Source organism: Sceloporus occidentalis, unplaced genomic scaffold (genome assembly GCF_023333645.1).
Source record: "Sceloporus occidentalis isolate IW3139 unplaced genomic scaffold, rSceOcc1.0.p SCAF_4, whole genome shotgun sequence".
NCBI classification, from domain to species: domain Eukaryota; kingdom Metazoa; phylum Chordata; class Lepidosauria; order Squamata; family Phrynosomatidae; genus Sceloporus; species Sceloporus occidentalis.
In genome coordinates, this window is record NW_028316984.1 from 168,420,822 (window position 1) to 168,437,775 (window position 16,954).

Consider the following 16,954-nt stretch of genomic DNA (forward strand, 5'->3'; position numbering starts at 1 on the left):
GGAGATATCTCATCCACAGGGTTACCATAAATGGAGGTTGACATGAGGACAGCTAACAACAACAGCAACATATACAGATAGATTAAACTTTAAGAATTATCAGCCAACATGGGAAACATGCAGAACATTTAATCCCAGGTTTGGTGAAACCATGAGATAAAAGTGAACTTCTCTGGATGAGCCTGTCTGGTTTTAATATCTTCAGAGGAGATTTTTCTCTTAGTATTGTCACCCTCATAGGTATATTTAGTGGATGCAACATGGCTGCTCCTTGTTTATGGATATCGTTGTGAGGGAGGCCAGTCTGGTCCTCTCACTGTTGTTGTTCTTCTGGGAGGCAAAGGCCTTTTAAATCAGGTGTATTTTTGACAACTGTCCAATGGTTCAGCAGGGGAATTCATGTGAGAGGGGCTATCCTTGTTTCCTTGATTTAAAAAAAAAAAACGTAATTCAGGTCTGCAGTTTTTAATTCACTTTTTCTAATATTACAACATATTGGCCAACATCTGTCATCATGTTTGCACACTCACATAGTTATGAGGATGGGCTGGTTCAAATGACAAGATCTTTGGACTGGGGAAAAAGAAAAGAAATTCCATCTAAATTTAGGATGATTTTCTCTACTATTATAACTGTTCAAGAGTGGAATGGATTGCCTCAGAGGGTAGCAGACTTTCCTTCTTTGGAAGCCTTTACCTGCAGATTGCATGGGCAGCTTTCAGGAGTGCTGTGAGAAGAGGCTGCCTTCAGAAATGAATACAGAGAAACGGAATGGTTCACAATTGGCAAAGGGTCCAGGCAAGACTGCATACTAGCACCCCATTTATTCAACCTATATGCAGAAAATACAGTACACAGGGCAAACATAGACTCAGAGGAAGGAGAAGATAAGGTTAGAGAGAGGAACATTACCAACCTTGGGCAGGTTTACTTTATCCATTTTATTGTTTGTATGTACAGCACTATGTAAATCTACAGTGCTATATAAATAAAGCATAATAATAATAATAATAATAATAATAATAATAACAACAACAACAACCACCTAAGGTATGCAAATGACACAGTACTGCTGGCAGAAACCAACAAGGACCTGGAGCAGTCACTGAAAAAGGTCAAGGAGGAAATTGCCAAGATAGGCTTACTGTTGAACATTAAGAAAACAAAAATATGACCACAGAAGATCTATAAGAATTCACCCTCGATAATGAAAACTTTGAATTAGCTAAAGAGTTCCCATACTTTGATCAAATATTGATCAGAATGGCAACTGCAGTAGAGAAACAAGAAGATTGGGATTGGGAAGGGCAGTTATGAAAGAACTGGACAAGATTATAGAGTGTAAAGACGTAACTCTCAATACTAAAGTGAGTATAGTTCAACCCATTGTATTCCCCCATCACCATGTATGGATGTGAGATCTGGACAATGAAAAAAGCCAGTAGAATAAAAATCAACTAATTTGAGATGTGATGCTACAGAAGAGTGCTGAGGATACTGTGGACAGCTGTGAAGACAAACAAATGGATTTTAGAACAGATCAAGCCCAAACTCTCCCTGGAAGCCAGGGTGACTAAATCGAGGCTGTTGTACTTTGTTGTATTTCAGCCACATCATGAGGAATCATTAGCAAAGACAATGATGGCAGGAAAGGTGGAAGGCAGTAGAAAGAGAGGATGACCACATGCCAGATGGTTAAACTCAGTCAGGGAGGACACAGGCCTGAAACTGCAGGACTTGAGCAGGGAGGTGGAGGACAGGGGATCTCAGAGATGTCTCAGTCAATAACAAAGGTAGTTGCATGTTGCTACTTGGCAGGCGGTTGGAGTGTGACCTCTTCCAGTTCTAAGATTCTGTGATTCTATGGTTGCACTATACCACTCTTCTGCTGATTATCAAAGTTGTGCAACCTACTGTGTATCTGATGAAGTACTTATTTATTGTTCCTTTGTGCAATGGAGAATGCACAATGATTACTTCTACAGTCCCAGTGAATCAAATGATACATTGAAGACACTGACTACTAGTTACATACCATCCATGGATGCTCAAATGCATTGAAATGCATTGAAATAGCTACAGATGCAGAACTCTGTTTTTCAATACAATCACTGCACAATTTCCAAAAAAGGTACAACCAGGAAAAAGGAGAAACATCTCAGCATGCTAAAAAAAGATGGTCTTTATTTTCTGAAATTATATCATGGGCCACTTTAGGTTCTTGTTTTGAGAGAAAAACATTATAATTAGTGAATTAATTTTACTTAAACTGAATAACTAGAAATGTGCATCCTGAATAAATCAAATTAATTATAGGAAAAGTGAGTATCGCATTTCAGATCTAGAGGTGTGTGGTTTTTTAAAAAAGAGCTTTAAATATAGGGACAGTGCATCTAGTGAGCTCTGAAACATTGTGTAATGCTTTCTCTTTGCAAAAGTCCCTGGGTTGTTTCAACATTATTTTATTTTATATTTTACATTTTTAAACAACCCAATAACTGAAGTTCTCTAGGGGGTATACAAATTAAAAGTATAAAACAATAATGTGAAGTCGAAGGCTTTCATGGCCGGCATCCATAGTTTTTTTGTGGCTGGCCACAGATGCTGGCGAAACATCAGGAAGAAACTCTTCTAGAACATGGCCACATAGCCCGAGAAACCCACAAAAAACTATAAAACAATAATGCCTGAGTAGAACAAATGAGGTGAAAACAAGATAAAAAGAGTAGTGTCAGGGCTATTAAAAATGGGAAAATCTAAAACCACTAAAACAGCTCCTAAGATATCTGGGGAAATTGAAGGGTCTTAGCCTGGCACAAAGTCATCATCATGTAGGCATCAGCCTCTGTGGGGCTGCCACAGATCAGATACCACCACTGAAAAGGCATTCTCTTTGGTGGTCACCTGCCCCATCTGATTCTGTGAGAGCACTTGAACAAGGACTTCTGATGATGTCCTCAGGGTCCATGAATTGGAACCCACAACCCCTTCATCAGAAATTACTCAAGGCAGGTAATTTAGATGGTGAAATGAGGCAGGAGTTTAGTGTGTGCACTGATTTAGAGAAAACAAATCTCTAGATATCTAAGAGAATATAAGCCCTTTAAAACATGTTATAAATTAAAAGTGATTCAGTCCTGAAGAACATGCTGTGGCGCAATTTATCCGCTGGACTTTGGAGGGGAGGATATTTATAGGTCTCTCTTTTTTCATTCATACTAAGAATGAGAGCTCCATCATTCACTGCGTGGGTTATTTATAATTTCATAAAGCTGTTCCATGGTGGAGCAGTTTATTTTATCTTGTGGTTAATGCCCATCAAATCATGGCACAGTGAGTGAATGAGGTAGTCTAAATCGGATTGTTTTGAGTGGAAGATTTCAGAGACAGGCATTTTATGTGGAACAGTGGGTCAAAGGATGCAGTTTTGGAGCATAAATTATAATTTTGGGCTCTTGAAGAGGGAAGGAAGGGATGTTGTTGTGCTGGCCACATTTTGCCATGCTATCTAGAATTTTCCCTCAGTGTCCATGATGTATAGTACTGACTACAGATGTAGGTCCCTCACCAAACACAAGATTGATGAACACCACAGAGTGAATAATTAGAAGGTGGTGATTACAGAAACAATAATTCATTAGAGGCAGTTTTGTGAAACTGGGGAAAATTGAAGGTAAATATGCTCATAAATCCTCAAGGTTAGATGCAAAGTTTTGAGCTTTTTTCAATTGTGCTGCTCTTTGATACCAAGGCAATTTCAATAAACACCACATTGAAGCAGAGGACAATTATATTTATTATAATATAAATGTAATAAAAGTTCTCTCAGAGAACAAAGAAAGAGTCCCCTGTCTGGGGAGATATTTTATTGAAAGTTATTATAATACCTCCCTTTAGTTTTATGGCCATTAAATACTAGGCTGAGCAATTCCAGTCTCGAGATTATTATTTTTTAAAAATAAATAAATACATATTTTATAATAGGACATGGTGAATTATATTTTGTGTAGATGCTATCTTTTATCTACCTGATATACGAGCTACTGTATATACTCGTGTATAAGTCGACCTCATGTATAAGTCGAGAGAAGGTTTCAGGGTCAAAATCCTGGATTTTGATATGACCCGTGGATAAGTTGAGGGTAAAACTTAGGGAGCCATAAGGAAGGATGGAAAGGGGGAAATACCACTTTCGTCCGTCTCCTTCTCTGGACCTCTAGGAAGCAAGTGAATTTAAATGGAGATTTTTTCCCACAGGAAGCCAAGGCTTGCAAACAGACCAGGCAAGTGCTTTTCAATTGGGAGTTTTCCCCATAGGAAGGAAAACCTTGCAAAGGGACCAGGGAAGGAGAGCCTTGCACAGGGACCAGGAAAGGAGAGCCTTGCAAAGGGACCAGGGAAGGAGAGCCTTGCAAAGGGACCAGGGAAGGAGAGCCTTGCACAGGGACCAGGAAAGGAGAGCCTTGCAAAGGGACCAGGGAAGGAGAGCCTTGCAAAGGGACCAGGGAAGGAGAGCCTTGCACAGGGACCAGGAAAGGAGAGCCTTGCAAAGGGACCAGGGAAGGAGAACCTTGCAAAGGGACCGGAGAAGGAAAGCCTTGCAAAGGGACCGGGGAAGGAGAACCTTGCAAAACGGACCAAGGAAGGAGAGCCTTGCAAAGGGACCAGGGAAGGAGAGCCTTGCAAAACGGACCAAGGAAGGCAGGGACGTAGCCAGGATTTTAGGAAGGGGGGGTCCAGACTAAGTGCCACCATTATAATGGGGCTTGGGCGCGGTGGCGCAGCAGCACACACCATTCATTTTTCTAATGGAAGGGGGGGTCTGGAACCCAAGAAACCCCCCTCCCCTTGGCTACGTCCCTGAGGAAGGAGAGCCTTGCAAAGGGACCAGGGAAGGAGAGCCTTGCCAAGGGGCCAGGGAAGGAGAGCCTTGCAAACAGACCAGGCAAGTGCTTTCCAAAGGGGAGTTTTTGCGATAGGATAGGAAGGAAAGGCTTGCAAACAGACTGGAGGGGGAGGAATTCAATTGAGATTGGGGCGCCAGGCTTTCTTGCTATACGACCTTTCTAAGCACTATTGCTGCATTGACTCTTCTATAAGTCTAACCAAGATTTTAGGGGCAATTTTTGGGCATAAATTTCTCGACTAATCGAGTATATGCGGTAGCTAAATATATTTTATTTTTATCTGTCGTCATCCTTTGCAAAGGAAAGGGGATTTTTTTACTAGTTATTACAGAGTAACAAACATATTGAAAACAAGATCTGATCCTCTGCTTAGTGAATTTGGCATACTATTTAAAATTCTATACACTCCCTTGAATTTACAAGACTAGAGCTCTCTGTCAGAGAATTCTAAGTATTTCACAAAAATAGAAGTCCTGGGATTCCATAGAATGGAACTATAACAGTTAAAGTGGTATCAAACTGCTGTAATTGTGTAGTATGGCTAGAGGGCAGAAGAGTTAAAGTTAGTCTAATGCCATTTAAAAACTATAGTGGGATGACTGGCTTGAATGGAAATGGGTCAAAGAGGTCAAATAATATTTAAGATCATATGTCCCAGATTGGGCAGAAACAACCCCATTCTGACTGGGATTTATATTTAAGATTTAGATCCACTCGGTCCAATGTCTGATGTCCTAATCTTCACATCAAAGAATGAATCAATAGAATCTAAAAGCAGTAGAATTGGAAATGTGAAGAAATTTCACCATGTCTCATTTATGGTCAAGACAGCCTGTTGAGGACACTCCAGTTGAATTCTCACCTCCATTAATGTCAAGTATTTTTTATATATTTTATATATTTGTTTTGCACAATTTTATTTTGCAAAAATATCTCTAGCAGCTTTTCCCTCTGCGAAGTTAAGTCCACATGAGTGCATGAATGTACATATACTCTCACACGCACAATAGTGAGCAAAACTGAGTTCTTACAAATTCGCAAACAATACATTACATGCTTTGACTATTTAGTACTTCTTGTAACACGGTAGCAGTTTCAACCTATGCATGTTTGCAGAAGTGAACATAAAGTAGTCTTGCAACAGTGCAAATTGTCTCTGTAAGAGATAAAAGAATTCTTTCTTTGGCATGTTCTCATTTAGGGTGCAAGGACAAACCAGGTAATCATTGACATTTCTAGGTAGTGTGGAAGAACAGCGAATAAAATTTCTTTTTCTTTAAAAGTTGCACCACTGCACGAAAGTGCACCACTAGAATGCACCAAAGGTGTACTATGGGATGCATGTGGAGAATTACATTTTAGAATTGTCCCATACTGAAACCAACCTGCAAATTAAATTGGGCTGTCATCAGCCTAGGACAAAGAAAGTCATATGGCTTTGCTGTCTTTGTTTTAGCTTTGACCAGTTAATCATTTTTTAAAATTAAAAAGTCATCATCATTTCCCAGTCTGCATACACACACACACACACACACACACACACACACACACACACACAAAGAATCCAAGATGTTGAACTGAGATCTAGCTTACCATTTCACACATGACTGTATCATACCTGCAACTGTCCTGATTTGACAGGGACAGTCCCAATTGATCCTCTGTTATTCCACTTTTTCAACTACTTTTAAAATATCCCAGTTCCTCTCTCTCCTCCCACTTTCCCCCACTTTCTAAAAATCCCAGGTTTCCATAGATTAAGACAGTGACAACTGGTGGCCCCACCTGGAATATTGTGTCCAGTTCTGGGCACACCACAATTTAAAAAGGATGTTAAAAACTGGAACATGTCCAAAGGAGGGTGACTAAAATGGTGAAAGGTCTGGAAACCATATCCTATGAGGAATGACTTAAGGAGCTGGGGATGTTTAGCCTGGAGAAGAGAAGGTTAAGAGGTGATATGATAGCCCTGTTTAAATACTTGAAGGGATGTCATACTGAGGAGAGAGCTGACTTGGTTTCAGCTGCTCCAGAGACTAGGACAATGGATGCAAGCTACAGGAAAAGAGATTTCACCTCAACATTAGGAAGAACTTCCTGACAGTCAGGGCTGTTCGACAGTGGAACAACTCCTTCCTCGGAGTGTAGTGGAGTCTCCTTCCTTGGAGGTCTTTAAGCAGAGGCTGGATGGCCATCTGTTGGGGATGCTTTGATTGAGAGTTCCTGCATGGCAGGGGGTTGGACTGGATGGCCCTTGCGGTCTCTTCCAACTCTATGATTCTATGTTGGTGGCTTCTATGTTGGGGAATAAGAGATGTCTAAGACACTGCATCTATTTGGGGATACGATTCTGTACCTTGTATACATAATGTAGCTATTGTAGTGTTTTTAGTTCATTCCTGAGTATGTAAACCAGGGGATGGATGAGTTAGCATAAAAGTCCACTGAACCAAAATCCTCACATGTATTTCTCAGCTGTAAGTCAGTCACTTTTGATTCCAGTAACAAGAAAAAATTAAACCCATATTAAAGGGTAGCAGGAGAAGTTAGCCTCTTGTGTTGAATCCAAAGTCTGAGGATCATTGTAAGCAGCTTCCAAATTTTTTTGGCAAAGAGCAAGACTGCTAGCTCCAGCCAGCCACATCAAGGTGGATTCTCTGCACCGTATGATTCAAGAATTCTTACTACATAGACCCCACAGCTCCAAATGAGCAGCACCTTCTATGCATACAAGGCAGAAATAGCAAAGCAAAAAGAACATAGTGGCAGACTTCTGTTGAGCTCATGTCACTGAGGGCAGGGTAATTTTGTACTCTTATTCCTGAGCCATATAGTGTGTGTCCAGAGGCTTCAAGAGGAACTTCCTAATGCTCTCCATTAGTAATTCTACTAATTGTAGCAATTACATGAAGGAGTTGCTGCTGGGGAGAGACGCCATTACACTTCTCCTTAACACACTGCAGTACATGCTGCTTGTTAATTAGGGCAGCCACCAGAAAAGAGGGAGAAAAGGAAAAACATTACCAGCTGGAAAGTGCAAGGAACATGTGCTGGCTCCATGGATGCTTTTGATGTGGCCTTGGCTTTTTTGAGCTAGCATTCCCCCACCCACCCACCCCACTGCTTTCCTCCAGCAATTGCATAAAATGGCACTGGAATCCATCCTGGTGCATTCAGTATGGTTGAGTATTTTGCTTCATATGAAAGTACCAAGAAGGAATGTTCCGTCTTGCTCATTTAACAACATAGTACATCTTCATCATCCACTTTTAAAAAATCTATAATCAGAAGGATTAGCTGTGCAAAAGACACATTCTGGTCATTGGAAAAGTGATATCCTCAGCTAGGATGTAAGTCTTTGCTATTTTGTTCTCATGCACAAGACACCCCCCCCCCCCACACACACACACACTGGACAAGATTGTGAGAGTGTGGGGCATTTTTCAACATTTTTTCCAGTTGAGAACTTTTTAGTGATAATATTCTAAAGTTTTTTATTTCTGTTTTCAACAAATAAAATGGTTGTCTAAAAAACTATTTTGGTAGAGAGAGAGAAAAAAACCTCAAAATTACCCAGGAAATTAATTAATTGCACCCCACATCCCTCAGGGTAGTTGACAACATGTTGGGACAACCTTTCTCGTTAGGAAGAAGAACGTTTGCAAATATTGGCCAAGATCCTGGTGCTAAACAAGCAAATATTGGCCAAGATCCTCTACTAAACAAGCTCTCTCCTCACCAATAACCACATTCTGGATTATTTACTGAAGAAAAGAAGACATAGAACAGCAGGCACTTAATGACATTAGAAAATTACCAGCTCTAAAGCACATTTGGTAACGCACACCTTTATACAGTTCTTTTGGGGATTCCACCCCCAAAGTCAAACAATTTAATTTAGAGGTTATAATAACTCCCGAACATCACATTATTTCACACAGGACAATCAAGCTGTTTTCACTTCTACCATCTCTTTGACAACATCCAGATGGGCAGAACCATAAACACGCCCCTGATCTCACAGTGATAGCACCACCCCTGACTCTCTCACAAAAAATTCCTTGTTTTTATGAGCACCCTCCATCCCAGGGTTCCAGCCTGCACTGGCTTGACTATTATACTGGTATAGCACACACAATATTCCTTCCAGCAAACTCTATAATCTAACATTGATCCCTTGATAAACTTTATCAGAATATATATCTACTTCATACACTCTCTTCCCCCCACATACTCTGGGGTTGACTCCTTTCATTATATATAATCACCTTCTCTTTACATAGGCAGGCATCCATTTTATCGAGTATTCTAAAGGCAATTAAGTTACCAGTTCACTTTAACATCGATCGACTGAAGCAAATAATATCCTTAACACTCTTAGGTTCCTAAACACACTTCATAACAATTGGGTTGGACATTGGGCATCCCAACAGATAACCATATGGTGACAGGTAGGGTATGACATAATAGATGTAACAGCTGTTAAACGTATGAACATCAGCAACAGACATAACCCCTCTATCTCCACCACAACCCAGTTGCAATGTATGCCATCTATGCACTCCCAATTATATTACCAAAGTTCTCTAACTGCAACCTGTGGCATGGACGATAATGGTTATGGAACATAATGCTCAGAGGCATAGCTACAATATCATAGCTACAACCCATTGCCTCACCTGATCCTTGAAAACCAAATTAGGACCCAGCCAGCCAGCCAGCCTGAGTGGAATTCTGCAGCAGTGACAAATGGGATACAGGATGATGACAGTGCAGCAAAGAGTTGTGACAGAACTCCACCGGACTCACATTACTGATTATGACAGGAGGGGGGTAGACACATCATCCAGTTGCATTCCACAGCACTGCAAAACTCCACAAGTTTAGAGAGCTAACTGGCTTTTAAGGTAGGTTTTGGGGGCATTTACAACTGTGGCAATGGTGCAATGGTCGTAATTGTGAATAGGAAACAGTTACGTACTTGCAAGTCTAAGTAACTAAGAGGATGCCTGTCCTTCTTTACATCCTTGACTTCAGCATCATATCATATCTGTAAACCTATAGGCAGAGTATAGCAAAAATACTATCTTGAACTGCAGCTTCCAGAATTCTGCAGCCAACATGATTGGTGGCTATGCTGGATGAGGGGTTCTGAGGGTTATAGTCCAATAAAGTAACTTTTCTGAGCCCTTCTTAGGACTGTAGTTTGATACAATGGGAATGTGTAAGGATAGCTGAATCTCTTACACACACATGCAAACATTTTAGAGTTCTTTCTATCCTGTTCAGTGAAAAGGTTTTTATCAAACATAGATGGAACAACATTCTCAGCCATCTAAAATGGCAAACATTATTAGATATAGACATTCTCAGTAAGCAGAGGATCATGTATCTGTCTCTCAAGTAGCAAGTAAAGATCTATCTCTCAAGTGGAATGACCTGCCGGAAGAGATTTGCCAATTATCCTCCCTCGAGGCTTTCAAAAAGGCAACAAATACCAGCAGGCCTTCCCTGAGTGATAATGTCCAGAACCAATTGAATCCCCCTCCTCTTATTATTTTTCTTATTCGTGGTTGTTTATTAATTTCAGTGTATTGTTATGTATTTTTAACCATGTTTTATTGTTTAATTTTATACTTGGGAGGGAGGGTTGGGCCGGGGTCTTGAGGGACTTGTTTTTATTGTTGTATATTGTACAAACTTTGTTGTTACCCACCTCAATCCCCAAAACGGAAGAGGCGGGATATAAATAAATATTTTATTATTATTTATTATTATTAAGTAACAAGAAAACAAAAAGTGGTGGCATTTGTAATTCAGCAGTACAAATATGGTTAAATGTATGAGGATTCTCCCTCTTTTATCATACTAAAAGCAAGAAAGGTCCCAGCTAGTATAACCAGTACCATAACAACACTTGAAGGACCACAAATAGCCCACCATTGCCCTAGACTATCCAAGGAAGCATATTCATCCAATAATGGCCCTATATTGCTTTTAATATTGAGGAAAATCTGCTACTGAATATCAATTGCTGGAGTTAGAAGATGCTTTGGTACTCCTGTTCTGCTTCTCATAATTGATTGGTCACTGATAAGACCATGAACTTTCTGGCTGAGGGATTCTAAGAGATGTAGCCTACTAGCCATAGTGGTTGGTGGATTATTGAAGATGCAGGCTACTAGCTATTCTGGCTGAAGATTCTGGCAGTTATAGTGCAAGATAAAAATTTGAAGCTCTGATGATGCTCTTCAACTATATTGTCTTTGTGAACATCATGTTATATTTTGATTACAACCCTGCCCACTGTATGATCTGTTTTTAATATCTCACCCTTATCTGATCAACATTTTTCTTCTTTCCTTGTTCTCTTGTCAAATGTCAGACAACAGATGACCTCGTTTCTTCAGCGGAATGTTCTAATGATGATGAAGATCTCATTGAATGTGAACAGAGTGTAGGTAAGCCAGGTCAGTCTTCTTTCTCACTTGCTTTTTTCCCCATTTGCAATAAACAGTGCCTACATATATATATGTGTGTGGATATATACATATATATGTACACTTATATATGTATATGTGATATACGTATATATGTGTAGAACAGTATATCCAATATAAATGCATAAAGCCAAGCATCCAATCCCATGGAGTTGGCAGGAGTAAAATGCAAGTAGTCCATCATTTTGGGAAGCCATTTTTTGAACAAATCCAGACATCCTTCAGCCACAGCCTGCTCAGTTTCTCTGAACACTTGTGCTATATATTTGGATTGGTTTTTGAACTGGCTTTGGTGTGAGGAGACAAACAGTAACATGTATATAATTTTTACATGTATATTAATAGTTTGGGCTACTACTTCATTAAAGGTGTAGCTAATGCCACATCTGTTATTTAATCATTCCTGATGAATGTGAAAATGTGGTATAGATGTTCCATTTGTCCATGGGATTTTTAATGTAGTTAACATGGCAATGTATTCACATGATTGTTGTTCTCTGTTTACTTGAGCAATTTGAGAAGGACTAAAGTGTAGTCAGTTCAAAACAAATATCAAGCTGTGCCATGTTACCTGCAACAATGATGCTTCAAAATGTATCCACTGAACAGTCAAAACTGATTGTGCCAATCTGAAATGGACTCGATTTCTCTCTTCGAGCCCAGATACATTTTGACGGTTTGATGGCTTTTTTTCTTGGTAGGATACTGTAGATATGACATGGTAATATCCAGCAGGCAACTGCAGTCTGTTTCATTTTTAACAGATTTTTTCCAAGTCTTTCTTTTCTTTCTATTTATTTTTTAATTCTAAAGCTTGCCGTCAGTTAAGCATTTATATAATAGAGAACAGAATTTCATCGAATTTCTGTGTACATTGTAAAAATGGAGTTTTATGAGAATCTGTCCTTAAAAGTGAAACACATAAATGATCTTATTTCTTTTTGTTTTATTTTTCTTTGGATTTTTTTTTTAAACCAAAGAAGACAATTTTGTTATTTTGATTATTATTTTTGCTAAAAAAAACAAAACAAAATCAAACAACCATCAGATGATTATGTTCTCAGTTTCCTGAAGCATTTCAATTAATACAATAATAATAATAAAAGTCACCCAAGGCTAGTGCTTTCACATTTCTCTTCCACAACTCATATTCTGCTTGCATTTTGGGAGTAGAACTTGCTCTGGGGGTAACAAGAAGCATTGTGGCTTTGCCTATAGCTATGAAGTTCCATGATAAAGCAGAAGCAACATAGCATGTAAATCAAAGACCATGCTGATGCACCATTGGGTACAAGAAAATGGGAGATTAGTCTTTTGCCAGTTTGTAAGTATTTTTAGGGCTCTCTTCCATCTTGTGTTATTGAACATTGCCCTGTTCAAGCACTGAAGATAAAACAGAAGCAATCTTGTATTAATTACACTGTTGTTCATTCTAAAAGGTTACATCTGTAACAGTCTTTACATTCCCTAGGTTGAATAAGCTGTGCAGTTTCTGAGATGCAAACTCAACTGGGTGGTGAATTAGAGGTGTGGTTCTGGCTCAAAGCTGTGATTTTTAACAGGTCCTCAGTTGGTACAGGAGCAGTGTCCCTTGGGACAGATATTCTTTCACTTTTTCTCTCCCCCCCTGGTGACTTTCTATCAAGGTCCTTTCCTCCCTATCACAATTACAGTGATAGGATTCTACTTTAACTGCCATGGTTTTATTCTGTAGAATCCTAGGATTTCCTGTTTAGGGAGGGGCATTTTATATTTTCAGCCAGAGGGCTCACCAAACTACAAATGCCAGGATTCCATAGGATGGAACTGTGGCAACTGGAGTGGAATTTTAGTGCTGTAATTGACTACTATGAAAGTGCCCTAACTTCTCCTGATCAAATTACATTTTTGGAACCAAAATCTCCCAGAACCCCTACTATCAACAAACAGGTCCATTGGCAGTGCTAGCAGGGGCATTCTGTAAAAGTAGTTCAAAAGGCTACTTTTCTAAGCTCTGGTCCTGGCTCTCCTCCAGTAGCTGTATTCGCTGTATTAACGTGTGTTGTAATATCAGCTAGAGGGAAGGTGCAACAATGGGCCCCTGTAACAGATTGGAAGCTACCACCAGATTCACATTTAGTGCTCATCTTAGGCTTGTGACTAGACTCTAAAGGGGTTGGATTACCAGGTTTGGTATTCTAAATAGCAGTTAGGAAACCATTGATTTAATTTCCACTGCTAATCTTTTAGGACTTCATTAAACTCCCCTCTTTTTCTGACTGCCAAGAAATTTGCATTTAAAACACAAGCCTTTGTCTCCCTTTTATCAATCTGCACCTCTTATCCATTGCCTGCAGAAATGTTGTGAAGGCAATATCACACAGCTACACCCATGGTGATGAATTGCAGTGGCACAGAACCTTGAGATGTGGCATCAGTGAATGAATCAGGTTGTTACAAATGAAAGAAGCACCTGTTCATCCATAAAGATGCAGCTTGGAAACAGCGGGGTCACGCCATAGATCCACAAAGTCAAAGCAAACTTTTAAAGGAGAGCAGACTTCCTGCCAATGTGGATTTTGCTTTCTTTTCTGATCTGATCCTTAGCTGATGAAATTTCTGTTGTATGTCTTTCATTGGAGGCATTCTCTTAAGTCCTCAAGCCACTTTCTTTACTTTCAGATATTAAAAGACAGAATATATGTTTTGCATGTAAAAGGTCCCAAATTCAAAACCTGACATTTCCAGTTAAATTATTGCAGCTACCAGGATATAATTCAAGGGGAATACACATCTGACTGAGAAGATTCTAAGAACCAGCTATCACACAGAATAAACAGTATTATAAGTATAATAATATGTTATAGTATTATATAATATTAATAGTATTAAGTCTGAGTTAGTGGTACAAAGTTGTTTTCTTCAACCTGATAACTTCCAGATCTGTTGGACTATAACTGTCTGCATTCTTTGCCAGCATCTACCTATGTCATATTGACTAGGATTTTCTGGGAATTTTAGTGCAACACATCTTCAGGGCATCGGGCTAGGGAAAGGTTGTATTCTTTATACAAATAAAGGTTTAAATCTAAGGTTATTTCCAAATAGAGTAGCCCCGTTAAAATGAATCAGACTTGTTAATCTTTCTTACAATCTGTAAAAAAAGATGGAGTTAAAAATATTTATTTATTTATTTATTTACTGTCTTAAAAACAGCCACATCAGACACCTCTCATTTTAAGCTCCAAGATGAAACAGCACAGTCTTCATTACTTGCTAGAAACTCAAATAGGATGAAGCCAGCCTGACCTTTGGAGGGAGGATCCCACAGGTGGAATGTTGCTGCCAAGAAAGCAGTGTCTTGTGTCCTCACTAGTGTAGCTTCACAGAGCAGAGGGACAAGTCTAATGCTCTTAGATTATGGGTGGATTCCATGTGGCAGGAGGCAATCTTTCAGAAAATGGAATGATGGAGCCCTTTATATGCTGCTGAAAATTATATAAATAAAGATACTTTTTTTCTACAATTACCCTCCCAATATGCACACAGGTCCTTATAAGCCATTTTCCTCCAACCATGTGATGATCATTGTGTAAGGAAAAGAATAGAAATGAATGGTTGCCTTTGCTCCCTCTGATCTCAGTCACTGTTTATGAAGCCCCCCAGATCTTGTCAGCCCACACAACTGCAGCACGGAACATTCCCCCAAATTAGTTCCACATACCACCTTGATCTCTAACCTTCCAGGGTTCCAGACGTTCAGGCCCACACATGTAAAAAGTTCCAGGAATGGTGAGTCATGGCGGCGCCCTTTCCTGTTTGCAGCACCACAAAAAAGAAGCTGCTCTAGGCAGCTTCTTTTGGGCAGCGTGTCGGTGCTGCAGTGTGAAACTGCTGCAGCACCAACTCGGGGCAAAGACGGGCGGCATGGAGCCACCCTTCTGTCAAGCCCCTAAGTAACAAAAGGTGAACTGGTATAGAATCACCATGTGCAGACAGAGCCTCTAAACTCTCTTTGGGTCATGCTCAGATTAAACATGGCTAATTGGAAAGCTAGTTAAAACTGCAGCCTCACATGCCTCCTTTAAACAGCAAGAGAACCGCAAAATCTCCTAGCATCACATTAGTCTTGAGCTATGGCTTTTGAGCCTGCTTCATGCCCCTTAGCTTCACACACAGTTTGTGTATGCCAACTCTAGTTTTATTACCTGACAGGAATTCTTTCCTGCATTTTTCCCCAGAATAAAAATGTCAGTGTATTTTATACTTCGAAGACTTTTGATAAGGTGAAGCTGACACCACTGAATAAAGCCAGCAGGCTTTTGTTAACAAGAGTCCACATACAGCAGTGCTCTGTTGAAATAAAGAGATTTAAAGGGGGTATTGCATTAAAACATGCTAGCATAGTGTGTGTGGTATTCTCTTCTTTATCCCTGTGGGTATGGAGGCGGAGGAAAGTACTCACTGTGTGAAAAGATCTTTCAACTCAAAGAAATAGCCATTGTCAGAATAACATCAAGATTATGACTTATGCAGGAAGAACAGGCATCACCAAAACCAGACCTTTGAAAAGTCAGTGTTTGGACTACAAGTCTCATCATGGCCAAGGGCTCAGAGATTCTGGGAGCTGTTGTAAAATATATATATATATATATATATTCCAAGCTCTGAGCAAAAAAACAGCTGGGACATAGAGGTGTGTACCAGTAACCTCCTACAGTTCTCCTATTTGTGGCCAGGAAAATGTGGAAGACAATTTCAATCTTTGGGTAATTGGTGGGCAAAGTATGGTCCACAGCCACATATGACTCCCCAGGGCCTGAAGGAGGGGGGCAAGGGGTTAAAAAAGCTTTGCAAAACAAATACAAAATGTAATGGATGGAATCTTATACAGTATAGTCTATGTGCATGTGTAAGCACTGTAGTTATGGTGCTACACAATGAATTCCCCAGCAGCCACTGTAATCAATGGGGATTTGTTCCCCTGTCCTTCAGGAATACATTATGAGAAACAAAAACATGATCCCTGTTGCAATTCCACCTCATGTACAGATCGCTTGTACAAGGTGCAATGGGAATAGCAGCCAGCAGCTTCTCAAAGGATAAAGGAACCGACCCCATTCCCCACTGATTACAGTGGCTTCTTCATGGTAAGAGGAGATTCCAGCCTATGTTTTGTGCATTATACTGCTGGCCTTTTCACACTCATGCAGGGACAACTACATGCTATACACCAGGGATGAGAATTTTGAGTCTCTTTAGAAGTTATTAGATTTCAGTTCCCAACATTTCTTACCATGCACCATGCTGGCTATGGCTACTAGGAGTTACAGTGCAATGACCTCTACAACCTCACATGTCCCCCCCAACTTAGAAAAACACCCTGAAAACCAGAATTCAAACATATAGCCATGTTAGTCGGTAGAATCAGTATGTAGAGAGATTTTGGAGCCCTCGTAGTGCATTGGTTAAATGCCAGTACTGCAGCCACAAGGTTGTGAATTCGATTCCACAGGGCTCCAGGTTGACTCAGAGGATGTTCCCACTTAAAATTTGAAACGATTTAAA

The 16,954-nt window shown here is 39.9% G+C and overlaps 1 protein-coding gene across 23 annotated transcripts in view; it reads left to right on the plus strand.

Annotated features, from left to right (window-relative positions):
- Window positions 1-16,954, plus strand: part of NRXN3 (neurexin 3) — a 1,638,958-nt gene that overhangs the window by 1,577,207 nt on the left and 44,797 nt on the right. For 14 of the 23 annotated variants that reach the window (XR_016281009.1, XM_089522303.1, XM_089522315.1 and 11 more), the window contains one exon: window positions 11,293-11,377. Coding sequence is in view for 21 of the 23 variants with exons in the window: in XM_089522303.1 (XP_089378429.1) it covers window positions 11,293-11,377 (85 nt within the window). In the remaining 2 variants the exon portion in view is untranslated. The remainder of the gene's footprint in view (window positions 1-11,292; window positions 11,378-16,954) is intronic. The other 9 variants (XR_016281010.1, XM_089522304.1, XM_089522316.1 and 6 more) reach the window with 1 other exon arrangement.